Genomic DNA, 16449 nt, shown 5'->3' with positions numbered 1-16449 from the left:
CCAAGCGCTCAATGAAACGATAACGATGCACTGCAAGAACGACTGCATAAGGTCCGACTACTCCAGCCCGACATTCTACGGGGTCTTCTCGCCCCTGATCGCCCTCAGCTCGGTCCGGACAGCCCACTCGCGCTCCTGCGCTCGCATGAAGTAGTGCGGCGCAAACCCGCCCCTCTCGTCCTTGAGCACGATGAACCGGTGCTGCTCGTCCTTGCCGTACAGGTGCGCGGGGAAGTGCACCTCGCGTGGGAGGTACCGCTCGGGCGCCGGGATCGTCCAGTCCTGGTCGAGCGGCGCCGCCGAGGCGTGCAGGTGCGCGACGTACGCGTCGAGCGGGATGGGCGGGAGCGCATTGAGCGCGTCCCCGGGCGGGACGGCGAGCGCGGCGGTCGTGAACCGCGAGGCGGTTGCGTTCGGGAGGGGAATGATGAAGCGCCCGACTTGCACTTCCGAGTCGGTGACGGCAGGCTGAGACCCGCGGTTCAGGCGGGCGTAGCCGACACGGCTGGGTAGGACGATGCGGTCAATCTCGTGAATGGCTGCAGGAGGTAGTAAACGTACTGGACACCGCGGTAGAATATGTACTGGCACCATCGGTCGTGGTCACTTGGCTGTGTTGCGAAGGAACAGGCAAATTAGCGCGCAGGCCTTTCGAGTCCTCGGGAATCCCACTCACGCTGATGTCGAGCATCTTACCGTCCTCCACCAGGAAGCGGTACGGCGCCGGTTTTGGCGCATGCGGCTTCGTAACGAGGTACCCGAGGAAGATTGCCGGGCGCGGCCAGCTCTGGGCGAGCATCCGCGCGAGTTCGCGGCTCTGCAGCTCGCGGTCGAGCGGGTCCTCTTCCTGCCCGTTGTGCGCGACGACGACGTCGACTTCGGTGCCGTACACGTCGAGGGTCGCGTAGATGGCGGGAGCGAGCTCGCCATGCGGAGACGGGAGAAGATGGTGCGACGAGCGCAGAATCGGGAATTTGGAGATTAGGGCGGCGCCTGCAGGTCAGCGAGTGGGTGAGTCACATCGTCTACCTCTGCGTCGCGCAGCAGTCCAAGCGAGTCGGCTATTGGTGGAGCAAGCCGACTGACCCCAGGTGTTCTTCTGCGGTCCGGGACCGAGGTCGACATACGGCATGTTGAGCGAGTGCGAGATGAACTGGGTACTGCGTCGCGACAAGTGTGATGTCAGCTTCGAGACTTCGCAGAAGATAGTTGAGGCGTCGAACTAGCCGCCGACCTACATATCGCGGTTCCCACCCACGACCCGGTGGTTGTCCGTTTCCAGCAAACCTGTAGTTTGTGAGCAACCATCGTCAGCGAACGTTTCGCCGACTACAACCCGGCTAGGCTCTAGGCCAAGCCTCGAGCAAGGAGCCGCCAAACGCCGACTCACCAATCACGTCAATCTCGGCCTCCTGCACAAGCCCTGCCATCCTCCTCTGGCTCTCCCACATCCTCCCATCCTCGCCAAAGTGCACCGTCCAAATCGCCGCCGTCACGACCCTGTCCTGCGCCTTGGCGGGCGCCGGCGGCGCCCAGTGCGCCGGCCCGCGGTACAGGACGACGAGCGTCCCGAGGAGCGAGACGAGCGCCGTGGTGCTGAGCACGTGGCGCCTGAGCGCGCGGTTCGCGCCCGCCGATGCAGGCCCCGCAGCAGCCGCAGCCGCGGCCGAGTAGGGAGTCGACGTGCTCGTGCGCCGGGACCAGAGCGGGCCAAGACCGGCGCCGACGCCGGTCAGGACGAGCGCGAGGACGAGATCGGTGCGCTCGCGGAGGAGGAAGCCGGCGGGGACGAACGCGTACGCGACGGTCCAGGTGCTCGCGAGCTCGAAGAGGCAGTAGACGAGCAAGGCGGTGCCGAAGGCGAGGCCCGGCCCGCGGGGCGTGTGGGCGAGGAGGGAGGAGGCGAAGGGAGGGAAGAGCGAGAGAGAGTAGATGCCGAGGTAGCAGGCGGGGAGGAAGGCGAGCCACGAGGTGGCGAGGTACAGGAGCGCGGCGGACGCGCAGGCGGCGAGGTAGGCGGGGAAAGAGTGCGCCAAGCGCTGCGAAGGCGCGACGAGGAGGCCGACGCACAGCGCCGCGATGGTGATCAGGCCATGCGGGAACGCGAAGGGGCCCGTCGTCGGGTAGCCCTCAAACGACCAAGCAATGGTCGTCCCGCTGTCGGTGAACAGCCAGTGCACGAGGAAGAAGAGCGAGCCGAATCCGACCGTCGCACCGATCTTGCCGAGGAACGTCGTGCGCGGCTCGTCGACCGCTGATTCGGGCGCGGCAACCGTCGCAGTCTTGCGACGCAGCGTGGCGTCGAGGAACGCGATCACTGCAAGTGTGAGTCCGAAGCCGTTCCAGCCGCCGTTGTCGAGCTTCGGGTTGCTCGACGCGCGAACAAAGGGCCACAGCGGGTTGATCGAGTGATTCGCGAATTTGACGAGGACGGAGAGGACCAGGCCGACGAGGAAGGTCCTGCGAATCTGCCGTCAGCCGCCCGTCCCGCTCCACGGCTCAATGGAGCAGCACGCACATGCTACGCGCCTCGAGCTTCTGTGCGTCCCGCCTCACGTCCCACCACATGGCGACCCTCCCCATCGTCGCGCACCCGAGCCCGACCGCGGTCCACCTCAGCCTCCACTTTCCGCCATCGTCGATCCACCTCGTCGCCAGGCCAGCGAGTAGGCCGCAGTGTGCGAGCACCGGATGCGCGAACGCGCGGCGCAGAGGCGGGACAGCGAGGAGGAAGGGCGCGAGCGTGCAGAGGAGCGCGATCTCGTCGCCCGAGAGGCCCATGGCCCAGACGGACGAGTAGAAGATCATTGGCCCGAGGGCGACAAGCAGCGTCCAGTAGCAGAAGGCTGCGAAGCGTGAGCCAGTCGCTTAGCCTGGAGCCCGCGCGCGAGATGGAGAGAGGGAGGACGCACAGAGGTAGCAGTCGGCAGCAAAGTGCCGCGCGCTCGCAGTCGCCCGATCCAGCTTGACCACCGCCGCCCCCAGCCACCCAGGCGGCCTCTGCGCGCGCTCGTCAAGAAAGCCCGCGCCAGCGGCGTTGGCGCGAAAGTGGCTCGACGCGGGCGCAACGGCAAGCTCGAGCGGTGGGAGCGCATTGGAGGGAGGCGAGTAGTCGAGGATGAAGATCGAGTCGAAGGAGACGTCGAGGATGATGAGGAGCCATTCGAAGAGGGCGTAGACCGAGTAGGCTGTTCCCTCGGGAGCCGCGGTCTTCAGTCACCGGCCCATGCAGAGTAAGGAGCAGGAGAGCTCACCGCCTGCAATACGCTTCTGCTTGTGCTGGATGTAAAAGTAGACGAGCGGGAAGAGGGTCGCAAAGAACGAAGTGCCGAGGACGCGACGCAGCGTTTTTGACGTCGTCTTGGCGGGCGTGAAGATAGTGTGGAGGATCATGTAGGGCAGATTGAGGACGATGTAGCTAGTTCGTGGACGTCAGTGAATGTCGCCGTGGGAAAGCCGGCGTGGAGTGGAGACGCACAGGACCATGAAGATATCGTGAGCGTCGCCGTGGTCGCTGCTCGTGATGAAGACCCAGCCTCCGCACGAGACAGTCCGTACGGCCGCGATGAATGCGAGAACGCCGGGCAAGGCGCTCGCTGGGTACCGCTGGCGGTGCGAGACGAGGGCGAGGAGGATGAGGAGGAAGCGCGGGCCCGAGGTGAGGGCGATGAGGATCTGGAAGACATTGCGCTCGGGGAACCAGTCGCCGATGGTTCTGTGGAAAGAGCAGGGTTAGTCTCGGAAGCAAGGCGGGGCATGAAGGATACAGTTGCGCACGCCGAGACGGAGGGGAACCACTCTTTCGGGTAGCCGTAGTACTGAGCGCGACGAGTGGAGTCAGCCCAGGATGCTCAGTAGCTAGATGCGCTCGTTAGCACCTGGTTCTTGACGATGCGCTGGTAGTGGAGCGCGAGGCCGAGAGCGAGAGCAGCGGCGAAGGCGCCTGCAAGCGCGAGCAGGCGTCGTCAGACTCGGGCTCTGGGTAGGAGCGGGTCAGGGTGCGCACCTGCAGAGAGGGCGGTGTGGAGCTTTGCGATCCACGCTGCGTGAGCCTGAGTGCGTGCGCCGAGTGAGCGGATCTGCCCCGTGCAAGTGGGGAAGACGAGAGAGCGCGACCAACGGCAAAGAGCGCCGGCTGGGGCCTGTGCGCGGGTTGGACGGGGCCCTGGTCCATGCTGTCGCCTCGCACGCGCTCGCTGCGCCTCGCTGGCAGGTGCTGGCAGGCCGGATAGAAGCCAACCTCCGCCAAGTCCAAAGTCGACTACTTGCTCCTTCCGCGTCGACTCGCTTGCTGAAGAGCGAGACCGAGACGAGCACCACAGCTGCACTGCCCTCGCCGCCATGCCCGTGTGCTCGCTGTGCCCGCCCGCAGCCCCGCGGCGTGCCATCGTGCGCCGCCCAAAGACGCTCCAGCCCGTCTGCAAAGAGTGCTTCTTCGCCGTGTTCGAGACCGAGATCCACCACGCCATCATGGGCTACGGCCACGCAGAGCAGCGCTCGGCCGCAAAGGGCAAGCAGCGCGCCACCGACGACCCCTCGCCCCCGCCGCCGACAAGTCTCTTCCGCAGGGGAGAACGCGTCGCCATCGGCGCAAGCGGAGGCAAGGGTGCGTCCACTCGCGCTCATCTGCTCCAGTGCATCCTGGATCGAGGCGGTAAGCCTCGGCGAGGCGACGTCGTCGAGATGTGAGGCGTTGAGGCGGTGCAGCTCAGGCAGCTCAGGCGCACCCTGCCTCGGCACCGTCACTCGGCGCCGCATTGCCCCAAGCAGCAGTATATATACACAGCAGAGAATGTCCAGTCGGGCTGACGACTGCCGCTATCACCTGCAGACTCGACCGTCCTCGCGCATGTCATGACACTTCTCAACGAGCGCTACGACTACGGCCTCGACCTGTGCCTCCTCTCGATCGACGAGGGCATCAGCGGTTACCGAGACGCATCACTCGACGTACGCATGCACCCGCTCATGACCGTACGCTGCGACATCGCTCACCTCCCTCTCACTCGGGCAGACGGTCAAGCGCAACGCAGAGCAATACAACCTCCCGCTCAAGATCCTGTCCTACTCTGAGCTGTACGGCGGCTGGACCATGGACAAGGTCGTCGCCGAAATCGGCAAGAAGGGCAACTGTGCGTCCCTCTCCCGCTTCGCTTCGGATCCGCTCGCTCGCCTTGCTCACCTTCGGCACCCGCCGCGCAACAGGCACATACTGCGGCGTCTTCCGACGACAAGCACTCGACCGTGGAGCAAGCTTGCTCACAGTCGACCACATCGTGACGGGACACAATGCAGACGACGTCGCCGAGACGGTCCTCATGAATGGTGCGTGGCAGCCTGCACCCTGTCTCTCCCGCGCGCTTGCGTTTGCGTGAGGCTGACGACGTCTCGCCTTGAACGCATCAGTCTTGCGGGGCGACATCTCGCGCGTCGAGCGCTGCACCGCCATCACCACTGGCGGCGACCCGTCTCCCTCCTCATCCTCCGCGCCGCCCGATGCAGACGCAGACGCGGACGAGACGGACCCGCAGAACCGGCTCGAGCACCTCTTACCGCGCACGATCAAGCGGAGTAAGCCGTTCAAGTATGCGTACGAGAAGGAAATCGTCATGTATGCCTACTTCAAGGTGCGTCGGACGGACCCATTCGCTTTCTCACACTCGGAGAGCTAGCGCCTGAGGGTGCTGCTACCTCCGATTCAGGTGAATGACACCGTCCGACGCTCATTCCGTGCCCCCATAACCGCAGAAACTCGACTACCACTCGACCGAGTGCATCTACGCCCCAACCGCCTACCGCGGCTACGCGCGCGCGCTCGTCAAGGACCTCGAGGCGATCCGCCCGAGCGCCATCGTCGACCTCGTGCGTTCCCCTTGCCCCTCCCTCTCTCGCGAATTGGCGCGCCGACGTCCCTGCCACGCAGATCTACTCGGGCGAGGCCCTCGCCGCGTCGCTCTCGCTCCGCGGCCGCCGCGCGAGCGGCGAGTGGGACGCGCAGACGCTCGCGGCGGCCGCGGCGGCAGAGGCGGCGGCGCGGGGCGCGGCACCGGGCGCGGGGGCGGTCGGGGGGAGGAAGGGCAAGATGAAGCGCGCGGGTCAGGTGCAGCGTGCGTGCTCGTTTCCACTCTACCCTATCTGCTCTCTCTTTCTACGTGATCATGGGTAGGCAGCTGATTGGGCGCGTATTGTGTCGAGACGCGCAGAATCGTGCAGCCGCTGCGGGAGCCTGTCGTCCCAGCCGCTGTGCCAGGCGTGCATGCTCCTCGAGAGCCTCAACAAGGGCGTCGCGAGGGTCGAGCTGAGCACGACAGATGCAGGGGCGTAGCTTCCGACAAAGGTGTTGCAAGACTCGGTTGCGAAGCAGCATTCGTGAGCATACGAGATGCGCTGGAGGTTGGCCGGCGACGAGCGGAGTCCAGCGGTTCCTCATCAGCTCGGACGCGCAGAGGACATGTCGACTGCAGAATCACATCAGGTCAGCAATTGTGGTGCGGCAATAAACCTTTATTGAGAGCTGGTGGCTCCTTGCTCTCGTCGGTTCGCCTGTTCCGTCGCGAGGCGTGCTTCCGGATCCTTGTTTGCTGCACGTGCACTGAATGCGGGATGTTTGATGCGGTGCTATTCGCGCGCGTGCATGCAGGCAGACGGGTAGACGCGTCGAGGGCGCGGGAGTCCGCGCGGAAGCGAGTTTGCGGGTCCGGACGATGCACTCCGCGAGGCCCACCTGTCCTCGATCCCTTAGGCCAGCAAGCAGCCTCCGCTCTCGTCCTTCTTTCCAGCTGCACACGACTCGTGCGCTCTTGCACACACATAGCAAAGACCTCACACCATCTCGAAGCGCGCACACCCTCTGTCATGTCTCCTGCGCCCGCGAGCACCGCCTCCTCGAACGGCGCCAACGGCACCGACGTCTCGTACGTCGATGTGGCCATCATCGGCGCCGGTCCTGCAGGCTGCATGGTACGTTCTACTGCTCAGTCCCTTCGGCGGCCGCCTCGACGCCCTGTTGACGGCTGCCGCATGCTCGGCTCTTGCAGGCAGCCGATGTGCTCTCGCGATTCACCGACCGCGGATTGAGCGTCCGGGTATTCGACAAGCGCAGCGCAAAGCTCGACAACGGTGCGTGCGACCTCGACCGCTCTCAAAAGGTGCCGTGCAAGCGCGGAAGCTGACCCGCTTCACCTTCTCCCCCACGCGCTCGTCTCGACTTTCCTGCTCCTGCTCTTGCATGCGGCTGTTGCGCACGCAGGCCAGGCGGATGGACTCAACTCGCGCACGCTCGAGATCTTTGAGAGTCTCGGCTTCATCGAGAGCGTCGAGAAGGAGGGCTCGCGAATGGTGGGCTCTCCCTTCTGATTTCCTCTCTTCACAGCGAAGTTCTGACACGCTTCGTCCCGCAGAGTGAGATCAACTTCTGGAACCCTTGCCCCGACACCGGCCGCCTCGTCCGTACTGCCAAGATGTGAGTGACCCTCTCGCTCGTGGTATACGACTTTGACTGATCCTCCTCAACAGCCCCGACACCATTCCTGGTCTTTCGCGCTTCCAGCAGACGATCTTGCACCAGGGTTTGTCTCTTCCGCTTGCGGGTGACCAAGGGCAACAGAGCTAACGCCTTGCGCGTTTCGCAGGTCGCGTCGAAGCACACCTTCTCCAGGATGCTGCTGTGCGTGACCTGTGCTCACTTATAGTCGAGGCGTCCTCTGACATACGAGTGAATAACAGACTCACTCGAAGGGTGCAATTCTCCCCGAGCGATCCATGCTTCCCGAATCCCTCGAAATCGACGAGTCCGTCGTCGACGACGTCGACGCCTACCCTATCACGCTTACCGTCCGCCACCTGTCCGACGAGGAGTCGAACCCGAGCGGGTACAAGGGCGACGAGAATGGCACGCGCAGCGGGTTGTTCCGCAGCTCGCTGCTGTCCGCGGCGGAGGAAGAGGCGCTCTAGTGCGTTGTTCCGGCCAAAGATTCAATCGAATGCTGCTGACTCGCGCCTACTCATGTAGCAAGAAGCAGCAGGAGCAGCGTATCGAGACGGTCAAGGCCAAGTACGTGATCGGCTGCGACGGCGCACACTCGTGGACTCGTCGCCAGCTCGGCGTCAACATGATTGGCGACCAGACGAGTACGTCTCGCTGCTGAACGCCAGCACACACGTTGACGTCTGCAGAATGATCGTGGAGTTGACTGTCGTCTTCTTCCGCAGACTTTGTCTGGGGTGTCCTCGACATGAAGCCTTTGACAAACTTCGTACGTCTCGATTGAGTCTTGCGGTAGTCGCTGGACTGACAGACTGCGTTACAGCCCGACATTCGCATGCGCTGCGCCATCCACTCGGCCAACGCTGGCTCGGTCATGGTCATCCCGCAAGAGCGGGACCTCGTGCGCCTCTACATCCAGCTCCCGATCCAGGTCGTCCCGGGCGAGCGCGTCGACAAGTCCAAGGTCACGCCCGAGTTCATCCTCGAGACTGCACGCAAGGTGCTGCACCCGTATACGCTCGACACGGACCATATCGACTGGTTCACCGGCTACCACATGTATGTCTCGCACGCTCAGCATCCAGTGCTCGTGAACAGAGCTGATACTGTCCGGTACGCAGTGGACAACGCTTGACCGAGTCGTTCGGCAAGCACAACCGCGTGTTCCTCGCCGGCGATGCATGCCACACCCACTCGCGTGCGTCCCGCTCGAGGGCGTGCACCTGCTGTGCGCTAGCTGACGAGAATCCGTGTCCTTACGCCTTCAGCCAAGGCCGGTCAGGGTATGAATACCTCGATGCAGGACACCTGGAACCTATGCTGGAAGCGTGAGTCCTCCTCAGAACACGCTCGCCGTTGTCATTGACTGACAGACCATGCGCAGTTGGTGCTGTCATCACCGGCGTCGCGAAGCGCGAGCTGCTGCAGACCTACTCGGACGAGCGGCAGGTCGTCGCCAAGACGCTCATCGACTTCGACACCAAGTTCTCCAAGCTGTTCTCCGGCAAGCCTGCCTCGGCCGACGATGTCGACGATGGCGTCGACCTCAAGGAGTTCAAGGACGTCTTTGCGACGGGTAACCTGTTTGCGGCGGGCATGTCGATCAACTACGCCGACTCGATCGTGGTCGGCAAGGACGGCTCGAAGGGCGCCGTCAAGTCTCGCCCAGAGCTCGCCTCCAAGCTGGCCGTCGGCGAGCGCTTCTTCTCCGCGCAGGTCGTCAACCACGCCTCGGCTACGGCCGACCAGCTCACGACTCGCATTCCGTACACGGGCGCGTTCCGCATCCTCGTCTTCCCGGGCGACGTTGCCAAGCCGCAGCTCATGCAGCGCCTGGAGAAGTTTGCGGCGTACCTCGACAGTCCGGAAAGCGTCGTCAGCAAGTACACGCCGAGCAACCTGCCGCGGTGGTCCATCATCGACCCGGTCACTATCCGTGCGGCGCTCTCACTCGCCGTCGGTCCCGAGCTATTCTGACTTCTTCCGTCGGCAGATGCGGCCGAGCGCACTTCGCTTGAGCTGTACGACTTCCCGCAGCCTTCCATCTTCCACCCTCACAACTACAAGCGTCTTTACGTCGACGGTCCTTCCCGTACGTCTCTCCAGTCTCACAGCGCAACAGAATGATGCTGAACTTGTTTTTGACTGGCAACTACAGACCATCGGGGCGATGGCAAGGCGTACGAGGCGTACGGCATCTCGAAGGAGGAGGGCGCCGTGGTCGTCGTCCGGCCTGATCAATGTGAGTCTTCACCTCGCACTCGTGCATCGCGCGACATTTTGCTGACGACGCTTCGCCACAGACATCGGCCTGATCACCGGTCTCGAGGATACGGATACGCTCGACGCCTATTTCGCGCAGTTCATGCTTCCCGCCCAGGACGGCGGATACCCGGGCAGCAAGGTGCCCAAGGTGCTCCCACCCGACTGGAGCAAGGTCGCAAAGCAGGAGATCGCCAAGTACGTGCTGACGGGCCCAGCTGCCATCGAACAACGGACAAGGCTGACTTAGCTTTGCGCTTGCTCACAGGACGCTCGCCGTCGAGGAGGTCAACGCGATCTAGAGGGAGACCTTGACATCGAAGAGAGAGCATCCGTGTGTCCGTATATCGTGTTGAGTGCTGTATTGGTACCCGAGCGAAGTCCCTCTTTGCCGAGCTCGTCACCCGGTGCGCATCGGGAAGAATGCAGAAGCTCGAGTCAAGTCTAAGCCGCTCGTGTCGTCGGGATCGAGCGAGCGAGCGTCTGGCAGTGCAGGAAGCTGGGAGAGGTAGTTCCGAATGCTGAACACGCCCGGCCCGACCCAGCTCTACAACGAAGACGGTTCTTCCTCCGCCCGACTGCCGAACTCCTTTTTCCAAACCTCGACGTCCACCTCGCGCACGAACTCCGAGGCCTTCTTTTCACCAAGGTACTTCCGCAGCCTCGTGAAGTCGCCTTCGTGCCGGCAGTAAAGGAACGTTCCCCACCGGCTCTCGTTGTAGAGCGCCTCGTTCCACGAATCCTCGCGCGGCGGTGCATCGAGTCCCGCGACGACTTCGCCGTCGAGGTGCAGCCCGGGCGGCGCGCGCTCGAGCGCTGCACGCTGCCCCTGACTCGAGCAGCCGTCCGGCCACAGCGGTCCAAGCCAACCAGGCAAGGCGTGGAATGCCTCGTGGCGCGCCTCCTCGCGCCAGACGAATCCAAAGTCGGCCCAAGTTGCGCCGTACCGCTCGGGGCTGCCGTGATTGAGCGTGAGGCGGCGCAGCTTGGGACGTTGCGCGGCAAAGTCGAGGATACGGGGTAAGAGGTCGTCGGTGACGGTCGTGCCGGCGAGGAAGACCAGGTGCTCGAGGGCTGGCATTGACTTGAGAAAGTCGAAAAAGGCGGATTCCGCAAGCGCGCAGTCGGCGCTGCCGAGTTCGAGTCGCTTGAGAGACTGGAGGCGAGTCGAACCGCCGACTAGGAGTGCGAAAGGCCGATTGTCAGGCCACCAGCTTCTGTCGGTGGCGGAAGTGATCGAAAGAACCTCCAAGGCGGAAGGCAGGCGGTCGAGCATCAACTGAATGTCCGAGGGGTACTTGATCTGCAGGTCCAGGCGACGTAGTGCGGGAAAGACGCGGGCGTAGTCCACGCCTAGATGGAGGCGTGGACTAAGGTTGAGTCCGAGCGTGTCGATGAGCGGGTATTGACGTGGCGCAAAGACAAGGAGGTCGTCTGGAAACACGACGGCTTCAAGAACGAGGCGCCGGGAGGAGCCGTGTGAGGGCGAGTGCCAGATAATTTGGTGACACATCTCGATGGCTTCGGGATCTATGTGCTCGAGACGGAGCCTGTTGAGGTGCTGCAAGTTGAGAATCGCCCAGATGAACATGTCGCGAGCGACAGTCCTCGTGGCGACACCAGCGGCAGCGTAATCCGTCATGCTGATCGTGAGTCGCTGGACGAGGCTGGCCAGCCTTTTGTTGGCCCTCAGGGCGTCCCACACTTCGGCGAGACGGTCGAACGAATCGACGCAGATCTCGCGGTAGAGGTGTTTCTGCTGGAAAGGGTGGAGGGTTCGGCAGATTGGCGCGGATGTGGCTCGATGCGCTTGTCGGAAGATTTCGTCCAGGAGCTCGCTGGGCAGGCTGAGGATGGTGGCGGATGCTGACGAGTCAATGGAGGATCCGACGAGGTCCTGCAAAAGGTGGGACGGAGGTCAGCGCGGGTCGGCCGAGTCTGCAGGGCTGAAGCGTACCTTGTTACTCATCCTGGATGCGTTTTCGAGCGCCTCAAGCGGGTGCAAGCGGGCAGGAGCGGATGGAAGGAGCAAGAGGAGCGAGCCCGAGAGCGAGGGCCCCTTCAGCACGGTTCTTCTCCAGAAGCAAAGGTGTGCGAGAAGTCGTTGACTGTCCAGATTGCTGTTGTTCTTGCACACCCTTTCGCCAGCTCCCTCTGTGGTAGTCGCGTTGTTGCTTCCCCTCGTAATGCTCTCTCGCTTCCTCCATTGACTCGCCCTCCCTTGCACTCCTCCCAGAAGCCATGGCGGGCGGCTGAAGCTGCTCAGTCTGTGTCTGAGCTGTTCCACCCTCGCCCGCCGCGCGCTCGTTTCGCTCCTCCGCCTGCTCCGCTTCCTTCGTCGTCGTCACCTTGCTTCGTCTCGACTCTCCCTTGGCGGCTGACAGAGGTGCCAGGGCGTCTACGCTGGTGAAGTGCTGTCTATGCGTACGTCTGCGAGCGCGGTCATGTGCCGGACAGCCTCGTTGACCTTCGCCCGCGTCATCCCCAACCCGCTCAGGCCGCTTCCCGCACCCTGCATTCGGTGAGTCCGTCCTCTGATGCGGCGTTTGGTGCAAGGAAATGCACCGTGTGTGACCAGTGCACCGCTTTAACTGACACAGGTGACAAAGCCTCGCCCTCTCCGCTCGCTCGCAGATGCGCCTGCCAGTCGAGACCGTGACATCTCATCGTGCGTCGTCCAGCCGTTTGGTCAGCGCTCGTCTCGCGGACGGCGTCCTTCACAGAGCTGAGACTGACGAGAATGCCAGCGACGCACACAGGTCGGCTTTGATTGTATCCGAGTCCCATCTCGAGCGGTGCGTCGCCTATCGCACCCGGACGCGCCCGGCTCCCGCTTCTGCAGCTGCGCACGCGACCTGCGAAATATGCCCAGGGGACAGAAGGCAAGACGCGGGGATCAGCGGAATGCTCAGCAGAATCCGATCACGCTGTCAGCCCCGACAGAAGAAGGAGACGCGCCTGCAGGTGCTCGGAGCAAGGAGATCCCGAAGGGCTGACTGGAGCGCACGCACACGGAGACTGGGCGGTCTCCATCGTCGAAGCAAGCGCTGACCTTCGCTTTCCGTGCGTGGACAGGCTTGCGCTCTGCTAGATGTGATCATGCCTCCAAGTCGGGTGCGTTGCTGTTCCGTTCGGGCTGCCTCCCTATGTCGTCCTATGCTGGATCCTATGTCGGGGTTCCCGCCGCCTATCTATGCAGATCGATCGAAGCCACATGTGACGAGATTCGGAAGTCTCGCCACCGCCTTGCTGCCTTGCCCCTATGCCGCCGCCATGCCACTGCCTATCACGCCGTCCCTATGCAGTCCTGCCAAGGATGCGATGTCTATGGAACTACCAGGGCACCGACGCTTGGCAAGATGCAGGTCGGGAGGGCCTGCATTGGGCTCGTGCGGTCGCCAACGGGGTCGACGAGAATGGAACAACAGCGCACCCAGGGCTTCCTCTCTGTCGAGACGAAGCACTGACCTTCCCTTTTGCCGTCGCCGCTGATACAGGTTCTTCCGACGCGACACGGCAGTCTCGACTGAACATCCTCGCCTCGCCTCCTCGCGCCGGATCGGTCGGAGGGAAGAAAGCACAATGCGATGCAGAATGGGAGCTTTACAAACAACACAAGGAGTCGGGACGAAACGGAGACATCTAGAACTGCGTGGAGAACCCTTCTAATCGTCACTTGACTGCCATCGCTCGCACCCTGTCGAGCGCCTTCTGCTCGCGCTTCTCGTCCGTGCGCTGCTGCGTCTGCTTCTTCGACTCGGCGAGCCGTGCGGCGCGCTCGTCTAGCTCCTTCAGAAGAGGCGAAGACGGTGAGGGGAGGCGGCGGCGGTCCATGAGACGCTCGAAAAGGTCGAGCGTGTCTGTGCGTGAGGGTCATTGTCAGCGCCTGCCTGAGACATGCGAACGGAGCAAGAAGACGGACAGTGCGCATCGTTGCCGGCGTTGTGCAGTCGCCTCGTCGGCACCTCCAATTCGCGGCACGCCTTCTCGAGGCCAACCTGGGCCTTCCGTCCCGTCCACGCGCTAAAGAGGCGCTGCGTGTCGACCACCCAGATGTTGCCATGCGCGTCGCCCTTCTCGCTTGGCGCGCCGAGCTGCCGCAGGTCGGTGCGGAAGTCGGCCGGAGGGTCGAAACCGAGCTGTGCGAGCGAGCGCATGTCGCCGCGCGGGTCGTGGAAGATGAGGAACGTCTCGTGCGCTGACGAATGCGACGTGAGGAGCGCCGAGAGGAGGTGATATAGCGAGTTCTGCGAGAGCGTGATGCTGCGACCAAAGTCGAAGTGCTGCGGGCGCGGAAAGGGGTTAGCGACACGCGAGCGCAGGAAGCGGAGGCAGCCGTACGTCGCGAGCGTCCGGCGCATGTCGACCGTTCCGCTTCGACTTGTTCTCCTTGATGACTGTGATTGCAAGAGTTGTCAGAACACGAGCTTCGGAAGGGGAGGGAAAAGCAACGCACTGACATGCTGGTCCTCCCTACGCTCCGTGATCTCGCCCGAGTCGACCTCCTCCGTGTATTCGAGCAGAGTCCACCCGAATTCGAGCAAGACACTGTGCTCGCGCTCCCAGAACTCGACGTCCAGCGCGATGAAAGTCGCGCCGCCGTGCGCAAGCGCGTGCTCGTGCGCGAGTCGAAGCGCCTCGAGCTCGAATGACTTGAGCGCACCCTGCTTCGCCTGCTGGACGATGTCCTTGAGCGCGGCATGCTGCGGGCTCAGGGGCGGAACTGGGGACGGCGGCGAGGAAGGCGCCGATGCGGGCGGCGCGCTAAAGGCCGCGTCTGGGGCGGGGAGGTCGTCGAAAGAGGGTTCGTCGGCAGGCGGGTCTGTTGCATCCTCCGATGGCTCGACCGTACGAACACGCTTAGACGGGTGTTGATCGGCCGCACGAGCGTGCGCCTCGCGCTTGAGCGTCTGCGAATGCATCTGCATGCGGAAATCGTCGTCGCTGCCCGGCGTACTGTCGACCAGCGCGGTGGGATCGTCGACCGTCTCGACGTCTAGCTTGAGCGGAGACACTGCACCACGCCCACTTTTCTCAGGTTCGCCGGCGTGGTAGAGGTTCCAGACCTCCTTCGCAGACTTGGCCTTGACGAGCTGGGGACCGCGCGACAGTTCGCTGGACGCAATAGCTGGCAAGAGCGGGAAGCGGTGCGGTATCCCCGCCTCATTCAGCCGCTTGTGGAGCAGGTACAGTCCTTTGCGGACGTTGAACGAGTTGACGTAGATGTCGTAACCCCCGTCGGTCCGGGAGTGCTTGACGAGGTGATATCGGTTTTGGCCGAGGAGGCTGTAGAAAAGAACGGTAGGCGTCACGGGAAAGATGGAGCTGTCGAGGCTGTGCTCCTTCGGGAGATGCTGAGTGAAGATGCGACAGGCGCGAGCCACTGTGCGACAGGGCGGTGTTAGCTGTGGGCGCATATAGAAGCGGGGAAGCTGAACACACGATCGTCCCAGAGAATCAGCCGATCGGGCAGAGCCGCCTTTTGCGCTTCGCTCGCAGCGCCATCGGCTTGCTTTGCGACAACGCCATCGGACGAAGAAGCCGCCTCCTCAACGGCTGAGTCGGCCGTGCCGTCCGTCGAAGCGAGTCCGTCATCGGCAGCACCGGCATTGGAAAATGATGATGATGTTACTGCTGCTGCTGGAGCTTCGAGGTCGACCGCGTCGCCGGTTGACGACGAAGACACGTCCGGCTGGGTCGCGAAATTGGCCTTGCGCAATGTCTCGCGGAAGGGGCCGACATCTTTGAGCGTGTCGAAGCGCCGAGTCGTGGCAGTCTGCGCATAACGATCTACGTTTGACGCGACAGGGCCAAGGCGAGCCCAAGCTGCTGCGAGCGCTTTGTTCGGGGCGCCCGAGAGATGGCGGATGCGACGCTCGATGGAAAGAAGCTGCGCTTTGCTGAGCGCCGCATGTCCGAACCCGCGACTCTGGAACTCGTACATCTCGAAATGGTCGCCAACGCGGAGCGCGGGGTCGGCATAGATATTGTGCCCGAAGATCTGGGCCTTGAGCTCCGGCGATAGCTGCAATTCGCGCTCGAGCATCTTTCTCCAGGCATTGACTAGTGACAGAGCGAGATCAGCTGGGCGCTGTGTAGCGGAACCGCAAGGAAGGGGCACGCACCGACTTTAACGCTGTAGAACCCCTGTGGCCGCTCGACCGCACCGACTGCGCCGTCGTCGAATTGCCCAGCCATCTCGTGCAGATGGTCGCCACCCGGCAGAGGCGCGCTGACGACCTGCGTCACGTAGTCTGCCGCGTCCGACTTGGCGAGTCGAGTCCGATCAGGCTGACGAGTCGACGCAGGCACGAGCTCGGCCGGCGAGACGCGCTGCGCAGGCCTCGGCACGCCCGCAAGCTCCGGCTCGACGCCCTGCGCGCTGTACCGCCGACGCTGCACCAGGCGGAAGGCGACGACGAGCGATGAAGACGGCGACAAGCTCGAGCGGCGCAGTGCTAGCGGGGCAGCCACTGGCCGGGCGAGCGACAGGGCGAGGCGCGACAGTGTGGGCGCAGGTCAGCGCAGCCTCGCGCTCGCTCGTCGGAAGCGCGAAGAGCGGGCAGCGAAGGTGGAGCAAACCGACCTTTGTCAAGGTGGCGGAGATTTGGCATCGGGCCGGCGCTCGCAAGCTCACGCGAGTAGACTGAAGATGATTTCGACGAGTGCATTGCGTATCGTACAAGCAACACGGAACTATA

The 16449-nt window shown here is 63.4% G+C and overlaps 5 protein-coding genes across 5 annotated transcripts; 2 read left to right on the top strand and 3 right to left on the bottom strand.

Moving 5' to 3' along the window:
- Window positions 1-75: 75 nt before the first annotated feature.
- On the bottom strand, window positions 76-4174 carry CWH43 (Cwh43p; the record flags this gene model as incomplete). Its single annotated transcript, XM_076646467.1, has 14 exons — window positions 76-505; window positions 562-611; window positions 677-993; window positions 1087-1160; window positions 1239-1287; window positions 1391-2460; window positions 2519-2846; window positions 2913-3188; window positions 3255-3418; window positions 3479-3715; window positions 3778-3818; window positions 3879-3943; window positions 4007-4052; window positions 4121-4174. 14 exons carry the CDS (start codon window positions 4172-4174, stop codon window positions 76-78), a joined length of 3201 nt encoding a protein of 1066 aa, XP_076508223.1.
- Window positions 4175-4341: 167 nt separating this feature from the next.
- On the top strand, window positions 4342-6325 carry NCS6 (Ncs6p; the record flags this gene model as incomplete). The annotated part of the gene is made up of 8 exons (XM_076646466.1): window positions 4342-4606; window positions 4832-4950; window positions 5015-5132; window positions 5206-5325; window positions 5407-5627; window positions 5749-5862; window positions 5924-6107; window positions 6204-6325. 8 exons carry the CDS (start codon window positions 4342-4344, stop codon window positions 6323-6325), a joined length of 1263 nt encoding a protein of 420 aa, XP_076508222.1.
- A 530-nt stretch (window positions 6326-6855) lies between these two features.
- JCM10292_004929 (uncharacterized protein) lies at window positions 6856-10050 on the top strand (the record flags this gene model as incomplete). The annotated part of the gene is made up of 17 exons (XM_076646465.1): window positions 6856-6960; window positions 7038-7119; window positions 7250-7338; window positions 7401-7462; window positions 7516-7568; window positions 7632-7666; window positions 7726-7952; window positions 8012-8130; window positions 8212-8255; window positions 8310-8545; window positions 8608-8684; window positions 8755-8814; window positions 8871-9422; window positions 9480-9578; window positions 9645-9728; window positions 9790-9946; window positions 10017-10050. The coding sequence occupies 17 exons, from the start codon at window positions 6856-6858 to the stop codon at window positions 10048-10050; spliced, it is 2115 nt and encodes a 704-aa protein (XP_076508221.1).
- Window positions 10051-10295: 245 nt separating this feature from the next.
- Window positions 10296-11717, bottom strand: JCM10292_004928 (uncharacterized protein; the record flags this gene model as incomplete). The annotated part of the gene is made up of 2 exons (XM_076646464.1): window positions 10296-11645; window positions 11706-11717. The coding sequence occupies 2 exons, from the start codon at window positions 11715-11717 to the stop codon at window positions 10296-10298; spliced, it is 1362 nt and encodes a 453-aa protein (XP_076508220.1).
- Window positions 11718-13420: 1703 nt separating this feature from the next.
- JCM10292_004927 (uncharacterized protein) lies at window positions 13421-16419 on the bottom strand (the record flags this gene model as incomplete). The annotated part of the gene is made up of 7 exons (XM_076646463.1): window positions 13421-13608; window positions 13671-14031; window positions 14090-14145; window positions 14205-15131; window positions 15191-15811; window positions 15874-16221; window positions 16335-16419. 7 exons carry the CDS (start codon window positions 16417-16419, stop codon window positions 13421-13423), a joined length of 2586 nt encoding a protein of 861 aa, XP_076508219.1.
- Window positions 16420-16449: the final 30 nt, after the last annotated feature.

Source organism: Rhodotorula paludigena (assembly GCF_050403205.1).
Source record: "Rhodotorula paludigena JCM10292 DNA, Rt_paludigena_JCM10292v1_ctg4, whole genome shotgun sequence".
NCBI lineage: Eukaryota > Fungi > Basidiomycota > Microbotryomycetes > Sporidiobolales > Sporidiobolaceae > Rhodotorula > Rhodotorula paludigena.
The sequence above is the reverse complement of the archived record's forward strand: the minus strand, read 5'-3'. Positions and strand labels throughout refer to the sequence as shown.